Below are 26,581 nucleotides of genomic sequence, written 5' to 3' on the forward strand. Positions count from 1 at the left end.
AGCCAGAATCCTGCCCTGGCTCATGCCTGGCATATAAAGAAATACTCTCTCGGGCGGATTTTAAATGCCCTGCTCGCGTAAATCCGGCCGGCGTGCACAGAGCTCCGGGACGCGCGTAAGTCCCGGGGCTTTTTTAAGGGGGTGTGTCGGAGGTGTCGCCAAATGACGCGGCGTTTCGGGGGCGTGACTAGGCATTTGGGGGCGGGCCCGGGGGCGTGCTTTCGGCCTGGGGGCGTGGCCGCGCCCTCCGGAACAGCCCCCGGGTCGGGTCTTGGCGCACCAGCAGCCCACTGGCGTGCGCGGATTTACATCTGCCTCTGGGAGGCGTAAATCCATGGATAAAGGTAGGGGGGGTTTAGATAGGGCCGGGGGGGGGTGGGTTAGGGAGGGGAAGGTGAGGGAAGGGCGAAAGAAAGTTCCCTCCGAGGCCGCTCCGAAATCGGAGCGGCCTCGGAGGGAACGGAGGCAGGCTGCGTGGCTCGGCGCGCACAGGCTGCCCAAAATCGGCAGCCTTGTGCGCGCCGATCCTGGATTTTATAAGATACGCGCGGCTACGCGTGTATCTTATAAAATCCAGCGTACTTTTCTTTGCGCCTGGTGTGCCAACAAGAGTACGCGATCGCGCTATTTTTTAAAATCTACCCCTCTGGTTCTTTGCCTTGTTCACAATATAGCGACCTTTGCTTCAAAGTATACTGATCAGATGGAAACCAGTACAAATGTGGTAGATAAGGTACAAGTACAGACAGATCATCTACTACCTAATTAGTTACAGTAGCTTCATGTAACGTGTGTCTTTATTTATTTAGACATTTTATATACCGTCGTTCCATTTAGAAATTACAACGGTTTACAAAGTGACATTCATAATTGTAACTAATGAATAGACATGAGGGATTGGTTACAGAGGTGGTATGGAAAGGCAGGTATGTATCTATCAAGTCCAAATTTCTAGTCCGTATTAACATTGATGTAAGCCAAATCTTTTCGTTACCTAATTTATTTGCTTCTTCTAATTTTCTTTCTTTTCCTTATCTATTAATTAAATCTCCCTCCTCTTCTTTTACTTTCTCATTTACCACTTTCTATTGCAATGTAACTTTCTTCTTTTTTTTCTTTATCAACTCGTTATATGTAAACCGATGTGATGACATATGTTGAATGTTGGTATATAAAAACAAATAAATAAGTAAATAAATAATATTGTTTTGTGGTTTTGTATATTCTGATGTTTTTAAGCTAAATTGTATGTGTTTTTGAATAGCCATGTTTTCCATTCATGTTTCAATCTCTTTCTATCTGGCAAAATACATAAATTCTCAGGCATAGAATTCCAGAGCTTTGGAACTGCTAAGGAAAACACTCAATCTCTTATTTGCATCAGATGTATGCTCCTTATTGTAGGAATAGTCAGTAGACCTTTATTTTGAGATCTTAATATTCGTTGAGTATTGTAAGGTTGGTGTCACTCCTAACAAACCAGTGTTATTTGAATGAATGTTGAATATTGACATTAATACTTTCTAGTAGATTCTGGCTTGTACTGGTAACCAATACAGGGATATCAGCGGTGGTGTAATATGATCATATTTCCTAGATCCTAGTAATAGTCATGCTGCAGCATTGTGCAATAGCTGTAGTGGTTTTAATTGACTTGCTGAAAGGCCTAAGAAGTAGGAAGTTGCAGTAGTCAAGGTTTGGGAAGACTAGCGTTTGCAGTACAGTACGGAAGTCTGCAATAGTTAATGGTGTTCATTGATTTAAGATGTAACCTATCTTAATGAATTTACTGATGTGCATTTTCATTGTGAGATTCTCATCTAGCTGTACCCCTAAATTCTGTACTTGATTTGAGGGATTAATTTGAAAATTACCAGATCTAGGGCAGGTGGTTTAACTGTCGATGAGTTTCTTCTCAGCCAGATGATTTCAATCTTTTTAGGGTTTAATGTCAGTTTGAGTTGTGATAGTTCTTATTGTATAGTTTTCATATATATAGATAGTATTGAAACTGTGTTTTCAAAAGGTTCCCCTAGAGCAATTATACCTCTCCCCCTCCCTCCCCCCCCCCCTTCCGTGCCTTTTCGCGCAGTTCCATACCATTGTAAATAGTTCTTTCCCTCTAACCTTAGTTGCCCGCACTGTGTGTAGTTCCTCTCTCTCTCAAGCTCCCCATTAGAGCAGTCTTTCTATTGTTTTATCCCCCCCTCCCCCGTCCGTTTAATGTATTTTCTACCTTTTTGTTACAATGTAAACCGATATGATGTGTATTTTAATGTCGGTATAGAAAAGCTGTTAAATAAATAAATAAAAATAAGTCATCAGCAAATAAGTAGGTTATTCCTAGATTCGTCAGTAATTTACACAGTGGGAGCATGTATATATTGAATAGTGATGCTGAGAGGGCTGAGCCTTCAGGGACACCTGTATCACATAGGAAGGTGTCAGAGTGTGGTTGCCCAGTTTGACTTGGAATGTTCTGTTAGATGGGAATGTATTTATTTATTTATTTTTAACTTTTATATACCGACATTCTTGTATCAAAATACAAATCATACCGGTTTACATTAAAACAGAATATGCAGGAAATATGTTTCCTTAGTCTAATGAAGTGAACCATCTGAGAACCATGCCGTCAATCCCTGTGTTTCTCATCTGATGGCATAATTGTTTATGGTCCACAGTGTCAAAGGTGGCTGTTAAGTCAATTAGCACAAGGCAGTAAGATTCATCTGCTTCAAACCCTTGTAAAACCGAGTCTGTTAATGAGAGTAGTAATGTCTTAGTTGAGTTGCTGTTTCCTAAATCCAACTTGATATGGGTAGAGAGTGTTTTGATCTTCCAGGTGATTTACAATTTGTGATAACACTGCTTTCTCAAGGACTTTTTCTAGAAACGGCAGGTTGGATATTGAACGATAGTTGTCCCAATCATCAGTTCTACCACTTATTTTTTAGTATCGGTTTTATTACCACTTGTTTTAAGCAATGGGGTATAGTTCCTTCTGAAAGTGAATGATTGATTAAGGTTGTGATTGTCAGAGTTATAACATGGGGTATTTGCTTCAGGGAACTGGCTGGTATTGGGTCATGTAGGTGGGTAGCCAGATAAATTTTAGCAATGATTTGACAGATTTCCAATTTCGATACTCTGTCGAATGTGGACCACTTAACTATGTCATTTGAATCTTCAGGTGTTTTGGTTGGGGAACTGATAGTGAATTGTTTTTTTCAACTTTTTTATTTTGTCTTTGAGTGTGTTTGCATATTCATTGGACGAAGTCTTTGTGAAGTTGTAGTTTCTCGAGATGGAAGCTGTCGAGTCTTTAATTACATTTTTTACAGTCTCAAAGAGCAGTTTAGAGTTAAATATAACCTTGTGAATGTTTCGCATAGTAATCTTTTTTTTTTTTTTTTTTTTTATTGGTTAGTGTATGGTATTTTGTAAGGAAAGATTTATATTTTCCTAGGGATTCAGCAGATGGGTATTTCTGCCATTGTTTCTTTAATTTTCTAAGATTCTGTTTAGTTCTTAATTCATCATTGTACTATGGCTTCTTGTGTTTGGTGGTGTTCCTTTCTTTGTTGATAGTTTTTGTTTGAACAAGGCTAAGGTTTTCAGCTATGTCATTGATTATTTTATCCCAGATTTCAAATGTCATTGTGGAATTGTTTAGATTTAGTTCATGGATCTTAGTTTCTATTGCTTCTGCAAGTATTTACATCTCTATCTTTTTCCTGAAGATAAATATAAGTTTATTATCTGTACTATTATGGATTTGGTTGGTTAAGGCTATTTCTGCTTTTATTAATTGGTGATCAGACCAGGGCAATATTGTGTGAGAGGTATTGATTAGGCAATTACTTGCATTAGCAAATTTTAGGTCTAGAGTTTGTCCCACTTTATAAGTGGATTTTGAGATGAATTGAGACCATTCCAGGGCTTCCATTGCTTCTAAAAATATTTCACAGGCTAAGGGGTAGATTTTCAAAGGGGTATGAGTGTAAGATATGCGCATACCCCCCGAAAACCTACCCCAAACCCCCCCTGCATGCGCCGAGCCTATTTTGCATAGGCTCGGCGGCGCACACAAGCCCCGGGACGCGCGTAAGTCCCGGGGCTTGCAAAAAGGGGCAGTTGGGGGCATGACCAGGGGGTGAGGTTAGGAATCGGGGGCATATCCGGGGCGTGTGGGCGGTCCAGGGGCATGGCCGAGTGCCCCGACACAGTGGCCTGTGTCGGGGCCTGCTGCTCTGGCGCAAGTAAGTTACTACTGCCCGGAGGCAGTAGTAACTTCTCCGATAAAGGTAGGGGGGTCTAGATAGGGCCGGGGGGGGGGGGTGGGTTAGGTAGGGAAAGGGAAGGGAAGGTGCGGGGGGGTAGAAAGAAAGTTCCCTCAAGGCCGCTCCGATTTCGGAGCGGCCTCAGAGGGAACGGGCAGAGCGCGCAGGGCTCGGCGCGCACAAGTTGCACAAATGTGCACCCCCTTGCACGTATCTTATAAAATCCAGCGTACTTTTGTTTGCGCCTGGTGTGCGAACAAAAGTACACGTGCACGTATGTTTTTAAAATCTACCTCTAAGGTTCTTGGTGTTTCTCTACCTGGCTGTTGAAGTCTCCTACAATTGCAGAGTCTGGTGAAAGAAACACCTTAATGAATAGGTGAGCAATCTTTTTGTACTAAACCTGGAGGACAGTAGACCAGTCCTATGTTTAGCTGATTAGATTTTAGAATTACCACTTCATATGGTGGGTTAATCTCTACTTTGCAAGGTACTAGTTTGAGTTCATTTTTACAAACTAATAGACCCCCACCTTTAATTTATTTATTTATTTATTTATTTATTTATTTATTTAACTTTATATACCGACTTTCAAAATAATATCAAGGCGGTTAACAATGATTAGAACTTGCAGTAGCAAAATTCATAAAAACCAAGAACTCGTAAAACAGGTAACTTACTAAAAACTCACTAAAAATAACATAGTTGATTCCAATATAGTAATAAGCTAAAAATAAATAAAATCCATTAGATTAAAAACTTGAAACATAGAAACAAAATAAAAGTCTTAAAACCTACATTTTCCCATTTAAGCCCTTCTAACTGCCCCTCTATCATTAACCAGTCCTAAACCATGGCAGTTCTTGTCCTATTTTATGGCTTATTATCCCAGAGAACCCTTATCTCCTATTGTCATCCATTAGCAAAGTAAGAGAAAGAAGGAATCAATTGACCTCATTAAAAGCTCGTTGAAAAAGCCAGGTCTTAATCTGCTTTTTAAAGCTATTGATATTCTCCTCCAATCGAATATCAACCGGAAGGGAGTTCCACAACCCAGGACCAGCCAGGGACAATGCTCTTTCTCTAACAGAGCCTAAGTGGGCTAGTTTGGGTGACGGGATTGAAAGTAGAGCTTGCCCAAGTGATCTCAAATTTCGTACTGGGACGTGAATACGCAGGGATGCATTAAGCCATTCAGAATTGTTTCCATATATAGCTTTGTGAATTAAGGTAAGGCACTTAAAGTGAATGCGAGACTGAACCGGCAGCCAATGCAGCTTCATCAACACTGGAGAAATATGATCATATTTCTTTATGTTGGATAGCAAACGAGCAGCCGCATTCTGGAGAAGTTGCAGAGGACGAATAGATGACAAGGATACTCCTAACAGGAGCGCGTTGCAATAATCTAATTTTGGTAAAATCAGAGCCTGCAAAACAATTCGAAAATCGCTTAGATGCAATAGGGGCTTCAATTTTCTTAAGACTCTCAACTTATAGAAGCCATCTTTTATAATAGACTTAATTGATGGCTTCATGGTTAACTCGGAGTCGAGGATCAAACCCAAATCTCTTACTTCTCTTACAATCTTATGAGACTGGGTATGGGCTAGTAGATCAGTCTCTATTTTCTCAGTGATCTTGTTACTGATGAATAGAATTTCCGTTTTTGCATCATTTAGTGAAAGTGACATGTGCATAAGAAGTTGTTTTATAGACGTAAAGTACATGTCCCATAATTTCAATGTATCGGATAGAGAATCTTTAATGGGTAACAAGATCTGAATATCATCGGCAAACAGATAGTGTACTAATCCTAGCCCTGCCAAGAATCTACAAAGTGGTGCCATGTAAATATTAAACAGGGTTGGAGAAAGGGAGGACCCCTGTGGGACTCCCGCATGGAGTTCCACCTTCTCTGATTGAGCTGTACCCAATTTTACTAAATAGGATCTATTGGAAAAAAAAGATTCAAACCAGCTCAATGTTTTGTCTGAGAGCCCAACTTCCTGCAATCTTAAAATTAGAGCTTCATGACTAACAGTGTCGAATGCTGCTGTTATATCTAAAAGGATTAGCAAGTAGGAAGTATTTTGGTCAAAACCTTTTTGAATAGTATCACACAAAGACAGTAAAAGAGTCTCTGTATTATGAGCCTTCCTAAAACCGTATTGAGAAGGAAAAAGAAGGTGATGATCTTCTAGATGGTCCATAAGCTGACGATTTACCACTTTTTCGATTAATTTGGCCAAAAACGGAAGAATTGAAATTGGTCTATAGTTAGCTAAAGTTTCCGGGTCTAAATGGGCTTTTTTCAAAATAGGTTTAACTGTGGCACATTTTAAATCATCGGGGAATCTACCTTCTTCTAAAGACAGATTAACAATATCAGCCAATGGTTTGGCAATAATGTCTTGAACCATCTTAAGGTAGTTAATGGGCATCTTGTCTAACGAGTGTTTGGCTGGTTTCATCTTTCTGATTAAATTAACGATTTCTAAGGAAGAAACTAAATCAAATGAAGCCCAATGGACTGAGGGATTGGTAGGTAAAATGATCTTTTGTGGGGTCTGAATGGTAAGGTTTTTTTGAACAGCTAAAATTTTTTCTTTAAAAAAAAGCGCAAACTCATTACTTTTCTCCTGAAGGTTATTAGACCCAACTGAGGAGTTTCCTTTCACATTGACCAGCTCAGATACATAGGTAAAGAGAACCCTAGGGTTAAATTGGTATTTATGGATTTTTTCCGCATAAAAATCCCGTTAGGTCTAGGTAAGTGAAATACTTCATAGTTAGGGTGGAAAATTTGGTTTAGGATTACGTTTTCTTTGCCAGTCAGCCAGCTTTCAGAAATGCAAAATATAGTGGGCTGTGAATCTTCTAGTAGGTCATTAATCAATGGTATTTTTTTCTACCAAGTTTTAAATGGAGAAGTCCTTTTTTCCCCTCTCTTCCTTTCTTTTTATGTCTCCATCTTGTAGGGTTTCTTCATCTTGCTTGGTTTCCTAAGATAGTGACTACATATCTTAATTAGCTGCTTAACTCATTTGGCCATTTACCAGACTTCCCAAAAACCAGAACATCCATTTTCTTTTTCATTGAGCTATTGTTGTTCCATTTTTTCCAGAATTATTTTGTACATTGGGCAAATATCAAAACTATGTGGATTGCTGCAAAATCTACAGGTGATTTTGTACCAGTTCTCTAAGAGAAAGTATGCATATACTTTCCCTTTGAAAATTCTCATGGAGAAAAATACCTGCAGAGGTTTGCACCTGCTTTGTTTTCTCTGAAAAACAATGCACGTTTTTGAAAATGCAAAATTGTGTGTGATGTTGCATCCCCCGACCTAACCCTACTTCTTATCTCAACTACTTTTGCCACAGATAAATCTGAATAGTGATTGGTCTATAGCAGGGCTTCCCAAACCTGTCATGGGGACCCCACAGTCAGTTGGGTTTTCAGGATATCCACAATGAATATGCAAGAGATACATTTGCATACCATGGCCAATGTAACCCCTGCATTTAAAAAGGGATCCAGGGGTGATCCGGGAAACTATAGACTGGTGATCCTGACTTCAGTGCTGGGAAAAATTGAGGAAACTGTTATAAAGAATAAAATCACAAAACATTTAGATAGGTATGTGTTGCACCCGTCGGTCGCAGACGGCTGCAACCTTTGCTGCTCACCTCATTTTGCCCTGTAGCTCCGATTCTGGCTAAGATGGCCACCATTGCCTCTGCTTGCCAACCTCCCTGGCATCCCCGGGACAGCGTGGGTGATCCCAGTTGCCATCTTGAATCTGGTATAACTTAGGGCATGTGCGCGCATGCCTGCCTCCGTGTTATCCATGTCATGGCGGGAACCTCGGGGACGTCCCCTCCGCATGACGTCACTGCCTACGTTTACTTAAGCCTACCGGACCTTCCTACCAATGAGTTACCAATGAGTTAGCAAGGATTCCATCTTGCTCAATTCCTTTCTCAGAGACGCTTCGCCTCGCTGTTCCTATGTTCCAGACTGAGTGACTCAGGTACCCACTCCTCTGTGGCCTTGCTGCACTCAGGGCTATCCACTTCTCGGAGAGCCTTCTTCTACGGATGACCCTTCCATGTTCCTGCTCCAGGACTCTGCTGCTGCTACAACGATACCTCAACTGCAACTCTGAGTGAGTACTAGACCCGATCTTCTACTCTGCTTCTCTCTTGCTGTGAGGATCCTCGGGTTACCCCGCTCTGCGGACCACTACCAGATCCACGCTGTCTTGTGCCTGTTGCCATCTACCTCTAGCCCACTATCGGACCATTACGCACAAGAACTACCAAGAGGGAAGTATTTCCCGGGTAACACCACTCGCCCATTAACAGAGAATCCATCTCAGGTCTTCCTACTCAAGGACTGAGTTTACAAACCCAGTCCTCGGGTTTCTCTTTCTGTATAATAAATATATCTCTGGCTCCTGTGTCCATCACTGCTGAGACCCCGCCTGTTGTGGAGAGTTCCCACAGGGCTCCTCCCTGTGGGTGGAGTCAGCTCTCTCCATGGACCAAGGGCCCACAAACCAAGTTCAAGTATAACAATATGGTTTGATGTGACACAGCCAACATGGATTTACCCAAGTCTTGTCTCACAAATCTCCTACATTTTTCTGAAGGGGTGAATAAACATGTGGACAAAGGTGAACTGGTAGATGCGGTAAATTTGGATTTTCAGAAGGCATTTGACAAAGTCCCGCATGAGAGGCAGAACAATACAGCAGAAGAGCATATCCCCATCAACCTAATTATACTAACTCCACCCTGGGAAAATAAATAAGAAATGGAATGGTAGGTGAGTAAAAAATAAAGATATAGGGACCAGAGAGGAATGAAGAGAGTAGGGGTATAATTGAAAGGGTGAAAGAAGAGGTAAAGCTATATCAGGAGTATGAGACAAGAGTATGAAAGATGGAGATGGGGGGAGATATGCAAAGAGAATGGAATTGAAGAGCACAAATATCTGGTGAGTACCTCGACTTTTTCTTCACTTCCACTGGTGGGAATAATCCTTGTGGAAATTGTTCTGTGATCTATGATATTCTTTATACCATGTCTGAACCAGCAAGAAGACTGAGAATTTTAAATGAGATTGGGGGGCAGGGAGGAAAAAACAGAACACAGAGGTGGAGGATATACTTTTTGGTAGATTGTATAAGATAGAGTTATAAATTATGGACTTCATGTTATAGAAATGTCTACTGTGTGATTTAAAGCTGTCAATAAAACACACCATACTACACAGGATTCATTTTTATCATTTTGCAGATGAAGATGACTTGTTTCAGAACATTTTCATGCAAGTAACAGAGCAATTTTCAAGGTAGGTTTGCTTTAGTTCAGTTTTGCATATTTTTTTTTTATCTGATTTTTTATCTCTATTTTTTTTTTTTTTTAGAACAGCTTTATTTATTTATTTAAAATATCTAAATGCCGTGATATCCAAAGTCTAATGCAACTCAGAGTCAACATTTATAATAAAAACAGACATAACATTAAAATACAATAAAGTACAATAAAAAAATAAAAGTAGTCATTTGTATAGCAATATGAGTGTTTCTGTTATCAGATGTTATACTATGCCTGTCTCAATAGAAGGGCTTCTAGTTGTTTTCTGTATTTTTTTTAAGCATCCTTCTTTCCTCAAAACAGTGGGAAACTGGTTCCAGATTTTTGAGTTTGATACTGAAAAAAAGCCTCTTTCTTATATCTGTAAATCTGATGATTTTATGATTAGGAACATCCATAGCAGCTGACCCTCTAATTGCAAACTTCTTGAGGGCTGGTACATTTTTAATAAAATACTCATGCAATCTGGAGCATTGTCTCTTAATGCTCTCTGTATTTATTTATTTGAGTTTTATATACCGTCATTCGGTGAAGCCATCACAACGGTTTACAAGATTCAAAAAGGTATTTTCTTAACAATTGTGAATTAAGGTATAGCAGAATACATATTACAAATGAAAAGTTAATCTTTTTTATAGTCCATTATATTAAGCTAAATATCTTAAATTGTACCCTCTGTTCAATGGGGAGCCAATGCAATGAGTTTTAGGATTGGTGCTCAGTAGAATCTATATGGGTAGAAATCCCATGTGTGTTGGGTAAGAGTATAGTGATAGGAGTATACTACTGTCCACCTGGACAAAATAGTCAGACAGATGATGAAATGCTAAGAGAAATCAGGGAAGCAAACCAATTTGGCAGTGCAATAATAATGGGAGATTTCAATTACCTCACGTTAAAGACGTTATGCAATCCCAATTTTTCTTTCAATGTGCACTATTTCATATATATGATTTTTTATGTTTTTTTGTTTATAATATGGACCATCATAACAACCGTGGGCATACGAGCAATTTTTGCTTTATGTATTGCCACTCCAGATCATATTTAATCATAGGTCCCAGTCCTTTATTACTAAGTATATATTATTTTTTCTTTTCTTTTCTATTTCTTTTTAATAAAAAGTCAGGTGGACTGATACCTTCCTTATGCGTTGTTCAGAGGTTTCATTTCAAGGGCGCTGCTACGCTCCTTGCACTCGGATCACTGCTGGTCCTTGAGTCCTGTCCAGTCCGACGCACGTTTCGCTATTGCTGCTTCAGGGACTGAAACAAGTATAAGTTTTTGACTGAAAGAAAGTATTCATCATATCCACTCATTTGACTGCTGGTTGAATTTTCAAACCTTGCCGCCGTTTCTGCTTAGCGGTGTCTTCAAACCTTGCCTCAAACAACATATATCATTAAAAGTCAAAGAAGGATATGCCAAACTAATGGTCCTCAGGAAACTTAAACCGTTACTAAATCAAACAAACTTCCAAACTGTCCTACAAGCTTTAATATTTGCCAACACTGACTACTGTAATGCCCTGCTATTAGGATTACCATACACGACAATAAGACCACTCCAAAACTCAGCCGCAAGAATTCTGACTGGCAAAAGAAAAAGAGATCATATCACTGAAATGCTAGCTGACCTACACTGGCTACCAATTGAATACAGGGTAAAATATAAAACCCTTTGTACAATACATAAACTAATCCATGATGAAAAAGCCGAATGGCTAAACACAGCACTCCGCGTCCATGTTCCACACAGAAACTTGAGATCTGCCAATAAAGCCCTTCTAACCATCCCCTCAGTCAAAACTGCAAAACTAACACAAGTCAGAGAAAGAGCACTATCATTGGCCGGACCGATACTATGGAACACCATGCCCATAGAGGTAAGACTACAGAGAGATTTCAAGACTTTCAAAAAGAGTTTAAAGACATGGCTCTTTCGAGAAGCATTTTCACAAAGAGAGCGAGAAAGAGAGAAACGCTGAAAGCTGTACATACAAAATCTTTATACAGCACTAAGCACTTTATATGTATGTATGGCATGGTTTGTTTATCGCACCTCTTAACTTGAATGTATAATCTAACAGTTTTATTGTAGTCAAAGGTCAGATTAGACAACATTGAACATTTAGCCATTATTAAGAAACTATGTTACTGAGCTTATTAGGCACCTCCATTTACCAATAATAAGAACAGATACATGTACAATTTACCATATGTGCCTCTATGTAAACCATTGTGACGATAATCTACTGAACGATGGTATAGAAAAGTTTTAAATAAATAAATATCTAACAATTAACTCTACCTGTTATTTTGTCAAGGCGGCTGCGACCGAGTCCAGGAAAGCATTTGTAAATACTGAGGCTATAGAAGGAAGCTGGGAGGTGCCTGTATGTGCGAGAAAAGCCTTAAGGGCCATCACTTGTTTGCCATGGGGAGGGGCACTGGCAGGGCTTACTCTGTAGTGGCCTGGCCGAGATCCCCTATGGCGGATGGGCTCTGGTGGGGCATGGGCCGAGATCCCATCCGGTGGTTTGCAGTAACGACACCAGTCCAGGGGCTCACAGAGAGCGAGACTCCACTGTTCCATTTGTGGCAGAAATAAGAGGTATCAGCACCTGCCCAGTGGTGATTTGTAAACATTATTGACCAGACTCAGTGCCTGAATTAGACTCCCCTGTTAGGAACTCTAGTAAACGGCTTGCAGCCATTTCATCCAAATTGTGTCATGTTTTCATTGTTTGTATTGGTGGAGTTCAGCTAGGCTGGGTAGGGGCAGGATAGAACCATGGGTGTCTGGGCTGCCCAGTTATTCCTTTGACCCATTTACATGCATACCAAAAGATGTAAGTACTTACTCTGTCTTCCTTAGGCCTCTGTACCTCATCAGTGAAAGTTCATCTCTGTGCTATAGCAGCCTACCACTTCTAAATCAAGGGTAGACCAAGTTCAACTTATCCATTGGTATCCAAGTTCATGAAAGGCTTATGGCATATTAAACCTGCAGTTGTCAAAGCTGTTCCATGGAACCAGAATGTGGTTGTGGCACAGCTAATGAAGCCTCCGTTTGAACTTTTTGAAGTTGGCTTCTCCCAATTTTTTCACGTGGAAGGACCTGAGGCAGGGAAGCCGGCCATCCCGCGCCTGAACGCGCAGCCCAGCCTGGCCACACCGGATCTGACCCAAATGGAAAAAAAAAAAGAAAAATCAGCGCGGTAAGACCGCCCACCCAACCCGACGTCAGCTAGGCACCCAGAGCTGTCGTCAGCTAGGCGCCCCCGAGCCCTTTAAAGGGCTCGACAGCCCTAGGCGTCGCATGCCTAAGGAGCGTGACGCACACCGGATCAACACATAGCATAGCACCCTTCCTTACAAAACCGTCAGCTCATTCCAGCACGCTCCAACCCAGCCACTCCATATCTCTTCATCAAACAAAAAATCATCCAACATTCATCCTACTTACTCTGCGGACTCACTCAGCGGACGGACATTCAGTGGACTCTTCACTCACCAGATTCTCTCAACAGACAGATACTCAGTGGACGGACACGCAACAGACGGATTCCCACACCTCATACCACCCTATCCATCCATCCTAGTCATGGGATATCTACTACTATACTGCCACTCCCAAGGCACAAACAGACGGACGCTCTCTAATCAATCATCATCCTCTCTCAACATACGGACACTCTTCCCTCTTCAACAGACGGAAACCCACCCATCACCCACCTTCCTCACTCAGCAGACGGGCACTCACTCTCTAGGAGACGGACACTCCCTCACCACTCATCCTCCTCACTCAACAGAAGAACACCCTCATCTCGCTCACCAGCCCAAGCAGTGTGCCAGCAAGGAACCAGATCGGGGATAAAGAAGTATATTGTGATTCGATGCCAGAAAACGCAGGACCCAGATGGTGAGTCTAACCACACCCACCCCAACCCTGCCGGCTTTTCACAAATAGTGCGCCCCTTTGTGAGACACTGGACAGCGCACATCCTGACTTCATCCAACACTCATCCAGACGGCATCCTGCACCCATCCAGGGCTCTTCAAGCACTCATCCTGACTTCATCCAGCACACATCCTCAGCTATTCCAACACTCCCTGACTTCATCAAGCACTCATCCTAACGTCATCCAGCACTCAACCTGTTCTCCTCCAGCACTCAACCTGTTCTCATCCAGCACTCATCCTTTTCTCATCCAGCACTCTTCCCGATCTCATCCAGCCTCAACACGCATCTGGATTTCATCATTTTCATCCTATCACCCTGCAATCAGCCTTTAAATAAATAAATAAATAAATAGATTATTCCTAGTCGCAATCAAGTCAACCAGAAGAGTAAGTGTAGTCCAGTTCACTACTCTCCTAATGTGCAATTATTGCACAATAGAGTGGTGCTTTGCACACATCCATAGATTTTACCAAAAGGTGGTATTGACTTTTCATATTAATCTAGTTATCATCTTAACTACTTTCTTTCTGAGACCATATGCACATGAAACTGAAAAAGCTCATCATTCCTTAGACTGTAAAAAAGCCTTGGCTTTCTACAGGAAAAGAGTTCAGCTGCATCGTCAGGCCTCAACAGCGATTTGTGTTGTATGATCCTAACCAACTTTGCATAGCAGTAGCAAACAAACATTATCCAATTAGTTGGCAGACTGCATTGTGCATTGTTAACCCTAGCAGGCATCCAGATTACAGACTCTGTCAAGGCTCAAGTATGAGCTATGGTGACATCAATGACTCATCTGAAAGCTTTACCTATTGAAGATATCCACAAAGCTGCAATTTTTTTTTTTTAATTTTTTATTTATGCGATTTTTTAATATACATTAACAAGTATTTCACTTGATAGGCAATATTTTAAAGTACAGAATAAACAGCATCATATAAAAGGAAAAGAATAAAAAGAAAGAACTTCTAACATTGTCCCTGCACTTTATAATAAAAATAAAAGAAATAGGGGGGGGAGCCCTCAATAAGGAGCACTTATTAATGGAAATTTACATTTAGTTTTATATGGCAAACATGCCTGAATGAGAGGAATCCACACTTACATTATTAATGCCTATCATTAACAGTTGTTATCTATTATGGAACTTGAGAACGAGAGTCTATGAAAGATCTGAGTTGGGAAGGATCAAAGAAAACGTAATTCTGGTCCTGTAGGAAAATAAGACATTTATAAGGAAATTGCAATTTGAACCGTGCTCCTAATTGTACCATTTCAGCTCTCTTATTCAAAAAAGACTTGCGTCTTTCTTGAGTAGTTTTAACTAAATCAGGAAAACACCATATCTTAAATCCAAAAAAAGTAGCTTGTCTGTTTCTGAAGAAATATTTAAATATATTATTCTTGTCCATTAGAAAAGCGAAGGTAACCAATAGTGGTCTCCTCCTTGAGACAGTCAGTTCCTGGGACGATTCTAACAGAGTAGTTAGATCCGGCAACGATTGGTTTTCCAGATTACCTAAAGCCGTTTCTTTGAAAGGAAGGTAATATGCCTTAGTTATTACAGGTTTTATCTCTTCCGGAACTTTTAAAACCTGAGTAACATAGAGTCTAAAGATATCAATCAGAGAAACGTTCTTTAAGACAGGGAAATTTATAAATCTAAGATTGTGAGATCTTAGATTATTTTCAATTTTCTCTAATCTCCTGTCTACCTCTGTATCTTTCTTAATCAATGTTTCTTGTACTTTTTCCAATTTTTCCAAACGACCTTCCAGAACTTCATTCTTTTGTTTTTGTTCAGTGATTTGAATCACGTTTGAAAGAGTCTGATTCTTAATATCAGAGACATCTTTAGTAAGGGCTAGTATTAACTTTTCAATCAATTGGAGTGCAGTCCAAACTGCCGATAAAGTCACTTCAGATGTAGGCTGCAAAAGTGAATCCAACCTCAGGGTTTCCCGACTATCTTCTTCTCCTCCCATAGCTATCCCGGCACCATTACCCAGGCCAGAAACACCAAGTATAGCGACATTTCTCAGTCCCTCTCCTCCATTACCCCGAGGGGGCTGTACCTTGGTCGCAATCTCCATGGTAGAAAGTCCTTCAGTTGGTAGTCCTTGCCTGACCACTTCGGCTCCTTGCTGGAATCTTCCCATGGGGTCGGTGGTTGCCATCCTTCCTCGATCCGAATCTGGGCCTGGTGGTGCCGGTCTGATAAGCGAGCCGGGGCTTAAAGAAGTTTCATCGGCCCGAAGGGACGGTTCGTGCTCCTGTTCCGCTCCTTCAAGGGCCAGCCCGCTCGGCGTGAGTGGTGGGATAGCCGAAAAGAAGCTGCCTATACACGGCTGTATAGCTTCTAGCGGGGTAGAGGAGGTTTCCCCTCCTCGAACCCTCGCTTTCCGCTTGGTGTGCGGCATCAGGTATTGATTAACAAAGGAAAAATTCAGGAGCTCTTGTCGGCATGTCCTTTCAGTCGGCCATCTTGTGGGCGTTTCCCAAAGCTGCAATTTAAATGTCAGTACATATCTTCATATCCCATTACCATTTGGACAATTTATCAAAAAGTGACAGTAAATTTGAAAAAGCAATTTTGTGTAACCTGCTTACCTACTAGTCCACTCTCCTCGGTGTAGCCTTGATTGCTTATTCATTAAACGCTCCTCTGGAACTCTCAGATTGGGACTTCCCATGTGTCATAGCTAATTCAACCCTGCTTGTTGATGGAGAAAGCAAGTTTGCTTACAGATAAACTGTGTTCTCCATAGTCAAAAGGATGACTTAGCCATGCTAAATACTCACCTGCCTCCCTGGAGAGTTGACTACTTACCTAGATTTAGCTCTATTATCAATTGAAGGATCTCACGAGGCAATGCCAGCATGGAAATTCCTGCTCATGCTCAGTACAGCAAAAGCTCTAGTAGATTAGAGAGAGAGATGTCAGTTTGATGCCATTGGTTGACATCACCCACATATTCTGGCTAATTCATCCTGCTGTTTACAGAGCACATCGTTTACAGCAAGCACAATTTTTTTTTCTCTTGCCTTTTCAGCTGCTGCTTTAGAAATTCATAACAGCTTCTTTTTCCTCTTACCTTTTATTTATGCTTTTAACAAAAAGGTTTGTTGCCCTTACAATATCATCTTTTACTTTATCCATGCCTCTTCATTACTTCGCCTAGCTTATCCCATCCAGTTTATGCCTCTTTGAGGTACTCCCCCATCTTAACAAAGTTAGTTTTTCTGAAACCCATAACCCTCACCTTTGAATGAATCACCACTGGCTGTACTGAACCAAACTGTCCTGTAATAACTGGATCCTAGGTGATCCCCCACTATGACATTAAAAACACTCTTTCCATTTGTAAGCACCAGGTCCATTATTACTCTCTTGCATATCATTTCCATTACCAGTTGCTGGAATAGTTCTTCCTGCAGACAATCCTGGATCTCCCTGCTTCTAGATGACACTGTAGCTGGGACGTCCCATTCAACATCCAGCAGATTGAAATCATTTAGCAATAGTACCTACCTTTTATCAATTTTATCTCTTCTGCCTGAAAAGATGGTCTATATAGCACACTGGTATAAATGGATATTTCATTCCCTCTTTCCAGTTTAATCCACATTGCCATCTCCTTACCTCATAAATCCTGAAGTTCTGTTGCTTTAATATTTTTTATATATAGCAACATCTTTTCACCCTTTCTTCCTACCCTATTCTTCCTGAATAGATTATAGTCAGGTGTACAGATTTCTTAATGAATAGATTATAGCCTGGTTCTTATAGTTTACCTGATGGGCATGGAGGAGTTTTAATTTTGTTCCATTCAATTTTTCAAGATAATTGAGGCCATTTTATGATTCCAAAGCCATATGAGAGTATAGTGGTTACATGATGATTGATGGCTTGTATCTTATTCTGTCCTTTTAAAGCACTTTTTCAATATTTGTCTCCTGTAGTAATCTGCCTTGATGTTTCCTCTCAGTTACATAGTAGATAATGGTTAGTAAAGACTTACAATGCCCATCCAATCTGTTCAGCAGTGATTTTATGTGTATCTTCCCAAAGTATGTATGTATTTATTTATTTATTTAAAGTATTTTATATACAGTTTTAACAAAGCAATTTGACCAAAATGGTTTACAATAATGATAAAAAATAAAATAAAAATTATTATTAAAATAAAACCACTGTTTCATAATCCTTGTGTTTAGAAATAATTAAAGTAGAATAAATAAAAATAAAATAAAAATGCAGTTGGAGAAAAATACAATAATTCATAATAAATAAAAATTCTAATGTCAACTATGCAATTAAGATACTTCTAAAAACTTATTAATTATTAATTAAAAACAAGAAACAGGTAGAATATCAAGGAAAGAAAAACTTAACATTAAATTTTAAGCAAGTACCAGCCTCTAGAAACTTAGCCATTGTCTACTGATTGACTATCTTGGTGCTTGGAACCCATCTCCAATCCTGTTGTGTCCCCTTTAGGATTGCAACTTTTGCTCTGAACATGTTACCCCCATGCCTTCCAGGAAGCACTGCTGCCATGGACTGCAACTGTTAAAGTTAATAATATGACCAAGCTTTTCATCTACTATACCATTGTAATTTATTGACTTCATTTATTGTCAGGTCATTGATACCCAAATGGATTATAAGATTAGAGTCAGAAATCCATTCTTCTGAGACAGAGCAAAGTATTTGGTTTGTTTGTCTGCTAGCTGAGAATCCTGATGATAAGCATTTGACATTTCTGTTACCTTCCAAGTTTGTCCCAAAGTTAATGCCTTTAATAATGGAGTCCCCCAAGAGAAGGATTTTTCTATTTTGGGATCTTTTAGCAGTACTTTTGGGTTTCTGTGAACAATGGGTATGGCTTTTTTTTTTCCAACTCATCTACCATTAGAGATGGACTTTGTAGAGTACTATTTATGCCTAATGCTGCAAAAGCAATTTGTGTGGGTATGATTTGAGAAGGATGTCTGTGTGTTATGGGTCTTAGCCTTCAAGAACGTACTGTCATCTATTTCTGGGGTTTTTTTTGGCTTTAATAGTAGAAGAATATTTGGATGTTGTGTTTAGGGGAGGTTTCCTTAATTTTAGCCAATTCCTCTGTAAGCTCAGTTAACTCCATTTTTAGTGTAGAGAACTGCAGGCAGGTGGTACAAGCTCTAAGTTTCCAGTCAGGGCCAGATTTTGGGCAATTGGAAAAGTGTCCCCCTGCCACTTGATGGTGCCCCCTCTGGGCCTCTCTTCGGCTATGGTGAGGAGATCCGCTGCAACCACTGGGCCTCTTTGACCACAGCGGGACGGGATCTACTGCGGTCATGCTGCCGTGGGCGAGCTGGGCCAGTGGTCTGGGGTGCCCCTAACTTATGGCACCCCAGGCCACTGCCCAGCTCGCCCATGCCAAAATGCGGCCCTGTTTCCAGATGGTCTGCCTTTGGAGTAGAAATCAACATTACTGCATTGAATAAGAATCATTATACTAATTTGCCTATGTGGAACACCTAAATATTTATTGTTAAGAATCCTAATCACAAAGAGCATGATTTTCAAAAGCTTTCATGCTTAAAACTGGGATTTACATGTGTAAATGCACTTTACCTGTGTCAATGGGCTTTTGGAAATTGCTACAACATATGGCACTAAATGGTAGATAGGGTAAAAGCACTTAATGCAGGTAAATGCTTTTGAAAATTGCTATGATAGTGTTACATTTCCATGCATAACTCCTTTGAAAATTTGCCACCTGTTTAGAGTACAAATTAATTCATTAAATGTCCAGAGTTTTGTGTGGCTATTGTTACATCTTCCTGTACTGCTAGATATTTATACCTTCCTTTTCAAGTTCCTTTCTATTACAGTCTTCAGTCACAGATGTTTTCAGTTTTGCTTAACTTTCTCTAGGGAAGGTCACCTTTGCATGCAGCTATCCAGGTCAAATGTCATCCCGATGTCATCTGAGAAGCTCTCACTATTCATTTTTTCTGCTAGATGACCATCGCATAAGCTGTAATGTAACATATCCTCCATAAATAATAGTTGACATGACAGTTGTGGCTCTTTGGTTTTGGTCACAGTGCTTCCTCTCTCTGGTGCTACTGTTAAATGTTAACCCTGATCTAGAATGGCCCAATGAGGTTTAGATTCCACTCTTCACTGCTACTTTCTGTTAGGATGATATTGATATTGGCTTATGTGCCCGGTTTGCAGCTTTCATATAATCGGACCTCTCCATGCATGGATGCTCTGTTTGTGCTTTCTCTGCAGAGCCTTCCGGATAAGCGAGCTAAAGAGAGACATGAATGAACGACTGGCAATACTGGAAAGGAAAGTTGAAAGTAAGAACCATATTTGCCTTCTATGGCAAATTCTCTCAAGGCAAGGTCTCCCCAGCTAATATAAACTTCCCCAGGCTCCCATTAGAATGACTGTGATGAGTAACTATGCCATACATTATAAGAGCTGGACATACCTCCTCCAGTGAGACCTCCTGTCAGCTCTGACCTTTAAAACGACAAAGGAGTGGGGAGTCACTCTTGGTGCTCTGGTAAGGGGCTGGAATCGGACTGTGACACACACTGAAGGTTCACCTGGACCTGATTATGGCACAACAAGGCACAACAAGGCACAAAGCACATTGTGGACTTAGAAATGGCATTGAATATGGGATGATAATCAAACTAGTTGATTATGCACTCCATAGTGAGAATAAGTCCACATAGTTATAATCCTTTACTAGCTATTTCTGTACTCACGGACAAGATTTTAGTCCTTAGGGATTACTGAAGCTATTTTTCTGGGCCTCTACAGGAAATGCTGCATCAAAGTACTGTCATAACACTGGAAGCAAGCATAGATGGGCATTATTCAGAGAAAAGCAACATTCTCAAGGGTGCCTGCAGGGCTTAAGAAAGGGTGTGCAGAAGGAATTTATCTTATTTCATGAGCACATTTGTGATGATTATTATTGTTTGCCTTTTTGGGAGCTTCAGTATTAAGTCTTTTGTGCAAACACTCACAATCTGGTAAGTATTCATGAAAAGGCAAAAACTCACTAAATGTAATGATACTGGCTAATAGGTGGCTCCCCTGTCAGCAGGGGTCTTCATTAGGCTATGCTCGGACCCACTCTTACCTGCACCTTGAAGGCTGCATGATGCAGCAAGGCGAGCCCTATAAAACCCTCCCTCAGCGTGGAATCTCATCTCTGCTTGTGGCTCCTTGTCCATGTATTCTTTGACTGGCCTCCCTGCTCTGGGACTCTTTGTTCTTGTACGCTTTGTCTGGTTCTTTGCTCCTGTCATGTGATAGGCCTCCCAGTGGTCTTTCTCATCTGTATGTTCTAGCTTTGCTCCTGTCATTTGATAGGCCTCCCAGGGATGTTTCTTTTCTGTGTGTTCCTAGTGTTGCTCCTGTCATGTGATAGGCCTTCCAGTGGCTCCATTTCCATGTGGTTCCCTTTTGCTATCTATTGTTTTTCTCTGCATTGTCTGGTTTTTTTGTTTCGTCTCTGGGCCTACTCTGGTTTGTGCTTACTTGTCTGTCCCTGCCTTGTTGTGCCTGTTTATGTTCAGTGTAGCCAGGGCACCTTCCCTTGCTTCTTGCTGCTTGCCAGTTCCAGTGGGTCCCCTGTCCCTGACCCTACACACTGCTCTTCATAATACCTGCCAGCCATCAGCACTAGAGGGCCCAATCTGAAGGGAATATGGCATGTCAGGCATATTCTGCCTGCTCCTGAACCTGGCAGAAAACCTCATGTCTGACCTCCCTGCTCCTGACCCCTGACCACCCTTGCCTAGGGGGTATCTTCAAATCGGCCACTGCGGCAATGACAATAATATGTATGAAGAGCTGGAAAATGAGAACTATGAGAAATTCTAATGAAAAGCGATGCAAAATTAGTTTTTAATTAATGTCTCTTTGAATTTGGGGTGAAGCAGGCATACTTTTCTAAACTGTAATGGATGGAAATTCCAGGTTTTGTACTTTTTTACTTTTGGAATGAAACCTTTTGCCCATTTCTTTGTTCAGAGAGGTAGGATCTTCCTGCACAATCAGCATTCCCACAATACACTGAGGCATTTTGGAGGAGCATTTAAAAGGAACAATTGAATCATTCCCTATAGGAGAGAGGGACAAGGAGCTAGCAGCTTGATTTTTAGAACCAATGTACAAAACTATGGGGGAAATTATCAAAAGAATTTATACAGGTAAATGTGTTGTCTTGCATTAAAAACATGGCTTTAATTATTTCCCTCCCTTTCCATATGTGGGTAAAAGTATGTGCAATATTTCACAACATTCATACTTTTAGATTCATGAAAAAAGGGGCAAAGTTAGGTTGGAGGAATGGAAATATATGTGGAGATCTTATGAAACGTCTGTGCATTCTTTCATTCATGTATTCAGGTAGGCTAGACATGGGAAAAGGAGGCCATGTTCTATGGCCTTCATGAATTTGTGCACCTTGACTGATGGTTTATTCCCTCTTTGTAGTGGAAAGCCTGAAAGCCATTGAGGTGGAAAAGTGCAAAAAGGACCTGAGGAAATTACGAGACGACATGGAGCTGAAATCCTTCCGGTAGGCTCTGGGAGAAGAATGAGGATTCTTGGCTTCACACAGGAGCAACACAAGCATCCTAGTAGCTGGCTGACTGTGCTTTTAGGCTGGCCATATGCATGCTCACTTCTGGATAAGAGTGTAATGCCTAAATTTAGAAGGGGGGGACATTCAGTTGTGCACCTTTCAAAAATAGGAAATGTGTGCAGATGGTTGCAGGATTGCTTGGCTTCCTTTTGAAAGAGGCTTGCGTGTTAGATAGCAGTTTGTATTGTAGCCTATGTGTGTTACGGTGAGAGGGAATTAACATCTTTTGCTATATTTGTGTTACTATGAAAACAGTACACCTTAGAAGCAGCTCGCATGTTGCATGATGTAGCACTTCTTTTTTTGTTTTTACACGGAGGCTGAGACTTCTTTACTTTTTCTCCCATCATACTAGCTCCAGCCCTGTATCCTAGACATCAGGGCTACATTGTGCATGTGTGTTGTGGAAGGACATAAGAAATAGGGAAGTGTCGATGTATAACACCAGATAAGTTGAGAGGAAAATAGGTTCAAGGAAATGGGACCTGCATTTTATCAACAGCTTGTGATATACCTCCTGTCCCTTTCCGTTCCATGACACGTGCACTCGGGATTGTCCCATGACATTGAGAGGTTAACCAACATTGTCTTCTGAGACCAGTCTCTTCCCAATGGTCAGCAGGGGCACTCTGGGAACAAAAGCTGCTCTCTATTGACCAATTCTCTAAGATTGTAACACCAGCTGACCCTAAGGCAGGAAAATGCAGGTCATTGTAGAACCTGACTTGCCCATGAGGGATTTTGCCATGCTAAGTAACCATCTGGTCGACTGACCTTTGCTGTTTGTGGCTCTGGCAACTTTTCACAATAAAAGTTAGGTAATAACTTATTGTAAGTATGTAGCATGGCTGTATTACTCCAGAATCACCATGGGTCCTATTTTCAAAACCTGACAGGCAAATAACTTAGTTATCCATTTAAATGGCAAGTTTTAATATATTCAATCTTTTATCTGGCTAGATAAGTCATTATCCGGCTAAAACCTAGCAGGATAAAAAAGGCATTCCCGTGGCAAAACTGGGAGGAGCTACTTATCTGGCTAACTTAGAGCTGGATTTTCTATCTTCGCAGGGCTATCTGAATCCCACGGTAACAGGGGGGCGAAGCAGGGGGGCGGGCCTGCGAAAGCTGGCAGAGATCGCACCACCGTGGTGCCATCTTTAAAAATGGCGCGGGCCATCCAGTGATCCTACCATGTGACAGGGGCCGGCCAATGGCACTGATACCCTGTTACATGGTAAGGGCAAAGGGCCATCGGTGCCATTTTTATTAGTGGCAGCCGATGGCCCGAGAGCGGGAGATCGCTCTCGGGACCACCACTGGACCACTAGGTAATTTAAAATGTTTTGGGGGGGTTGGGAGGGTGGGGGAAGCTAAGGGAGCTGTTTTGAAGTATCGGGGTGGGTTTTTTGTTTATTGGCTCAGGCGCAGCCGATAAAAAAAAAAAAAAAACAAACCCCGATCGGGCCGCACGAAAAAAATTCACGATGTGAATCGGAACCTGAATCGGAACCGGAATCACATCTCTAATGATCAATAACAGACTACACACTCTCACACCAACATCAATCAATCCCAAATCCCACATGATAGCTCTCACCAGCCTGACACTAATACTACTTAATGCACAATCCGTTACAAAAAAGATTCCCATAATTCACGACCTTTTACTCGACTCTAGGCCAGACTTATGCTGCATAACTGAATCCTGGCTCAAAGCCTCAGACATCGCACTAATCAATCAGCTACCTAAAACCATCTATGACATCTACTCCATCCCCAGGCCAAAGAAAAAGGAGGTGGCTTACTACTCCTTTCCCTAAAAAAACTCAAACTCAAAATGCACGCCATCAATATACCATCCCTCTTCGAGGTAGGCTTCTTCACCTCAAAGAACTTACAAATACTGCTACTCTATGCTCCGCCGGGATGTCTTGAGAACAATCTGTCCCCTCTAATTGAAACCATAACAAACAACATAAACATGGAAATCCCGGCAATAATTCCAGGAGACATCAACCTGCATGTCGACAAAAAACCTCCATCAACCTCCAGTGATCTCCTACTGGACACCATGGCAGCAATTGGCTTCAGACAAATAGTAAATACTCCCACTCAAAGATCAGGCCATACCCTCGACCTAATATTCCTCCATGAGAAAATCTCTAACAATCAACCACCCACAGCCTCCTCTATTCCGTGGTCAGACCACAAACTAATAAAAACTAAAATGCATCTGCAAAACACCCGCATCCTCTCAAACATTTCCAATAAACTTAATGAATTCAACAAACCATGCCCCACCGATGAAATAATTGAAGTCCTGCCTGACGCACTAAAATTCTTAAACAAAACCAACATAAACTCTGCCATTAAGCCCTGGATAAACATCACCTCAGAAATAGAGGCAATTAAATGCCCAGTCATTAAGAAGAAAGTCAAAACTTCCACAAAGTACAATGGTATACCTCAGAACTAAGGAGAATTAAACGCATACTAAAAATAGCAGAAAAAAATTGGAGAAGAAACCCAACTCCCTACCTTAAGGACAAATATAGAACCATTCTTTACATCTATAAAACAGATATTGAAAAGGCCAAATGAGACTACTATGCCAAAAAAATACACGATTACCAATTCAGTCCAAGAGCTCTTTTTGCCTACATCAAAGACCTCATACAACCCAATCAAATCTCACCACTTCATACTAACCAAGCAAAAACATGCAAAGAACTTGCCCAATTCTTCAGAGATAAGACACTAAACTTATCCACAAAGAATACAAAGCCAAATGAAGAAACAATAAAACTTCCAAACAAAACACATGCCAAATGGACCCACTTCGAAAACGTAGCCTCAACAGAAATTGAAGCAATCATCCGTAAAATGAAGCCTGCCACACATCCCCTCAACGCCATCCCGATCAAAATTCTAAAACAAGCATCCAACATCATTGCCAGACCCATTGCCGTTGTCAAACCAATCATCAAAAAAACACATCTAGATGAATCCAAACCTGCCAACTTCAGACCAATCTAGAATCTCCCATTCATAGCCAAAATCCTAGAAAAAGTGGTCAACCAACAGCTATCTGAACACCTAGAAAACCACAACATACTACTCCCTGCACAACATGGCTTTAGGAACTTGAAGTTCCTTGGCACTGAAACCCTTCTTCTCTCCCTCACGGATACAATACTCAGAGGACTAAACAATAGCCAATCCTACCTATCTCCGTGGCTTTCGACACCATCAGCCATAAAAGTCTCTTGAACAGACTAAATGAAATCGGACTAAATGACACCACATTCAACTGGTTCAGTTCTTACCTATCAAACAGATCATACAAAGTAAGAATAAAACCACACAGAATCCAAGCAAATACCCCTACCACATGGCGTCCCACAAGGCTCATCCTTATCCTCCACACTATTCAACATACACATGTTACCCCTCTGTAATCTACTGTCCGAACTAGGCCTTTATCACTATGTCTATGCAGATGATGTACAAATTCTACTCCCCATAAAAGACACACTTGACAGCACTCTGAATTGCTTGGACACCTACTTATCAACAATCAAGCAACTATTATCTCGCATGCCTCTCACTCTAAACCACAACAAAACTGAAATACTATATATATGTAATAAATTCACATCACCACTTAGCTCAGATCTTATAACATGCCTAACCAAAAATCAAATTGTTCTCCTTGTAAAAGACCTAGGAATCTTCCTAGACAGGAACTAAGCTTCAAAAAATACATAAACACCATATTAAAGGACGGCTACTACAAACTTCAAGTACTAAAAAAACTAAAACCACTTCTCCACAACCAGGATTTTCAAACAGTCCTCCAGTCAACACTCTTCCCGAAACTGACTACTGCAACACAGTCCTACTGGGCCTTCCAGCATCCACATTAAAACCAATGCAAATACTTCAGAACGCAGCAGCCAGCATGAACACAAACAGCAAAAAATCAGATCACATAACCCCAATCCTTAAAGACTTACACTGGCTGCCCATCCCATTCAGAATCCAATACAAAACATTGACTCTCATCCACAAAACACTTTATAACCAAAATATAGATTGGTTCAGCACTGCCTTACAGTTTTAAACACCAAAAAGGAGATTACGTTCCTCAAACACTGGACTTCTTCAAACCCTCTCTCCAAAATCCATAAATCTTAACATATTCAGGGAATGTGCCCTCTCTATGGCGGGACCCACATGATGGAACAAACTACCAACCGAGCTAAGAATGGTA

The 26,581-nt window shown here is 40.9% G+C and overlaps 1 protein-coding gene across 1 annotated transcript in view; it reads left to right on the plus strand.

The window, feature by feature from the left end:
- PDE9A (phosphodiesterase 9A) overlaps window positions 1-26,581 on the plus strand; it is a 128,029-nt gene that overhangs the window by 25,507 nt on the left and 75,941 nt on the right. The window contains exons 6-7 of the mRNA XM_029572245.1: window positions 19,926-19,996; window positions 22,155-22,239. Coding sequence (XP_029428105.1) covers window positions 19,926-19,996; window positions 22,155-22,239 — 156 coding nt within the window. The remainder of the gene's footprint in view (window positions 1-19,925; window positions 19,997-22,154; window positions 22,240-26,581) is intronic.

The sequence above is a fragment of the Rhinatrema bivittatum genome, chromosome 12, assembly GCF_901001135.1.
Source record: "Rhinatrema bivittatum chromosome 12, aRhiBiv1.1, whole genome shotgun sequence".
NCBI lineage: Eukaryota > Metazoa > Chordata > Amphibia > Gymnophiona > Rhinatrematidae > Rhinatrema > Rhinatrema bivittatum.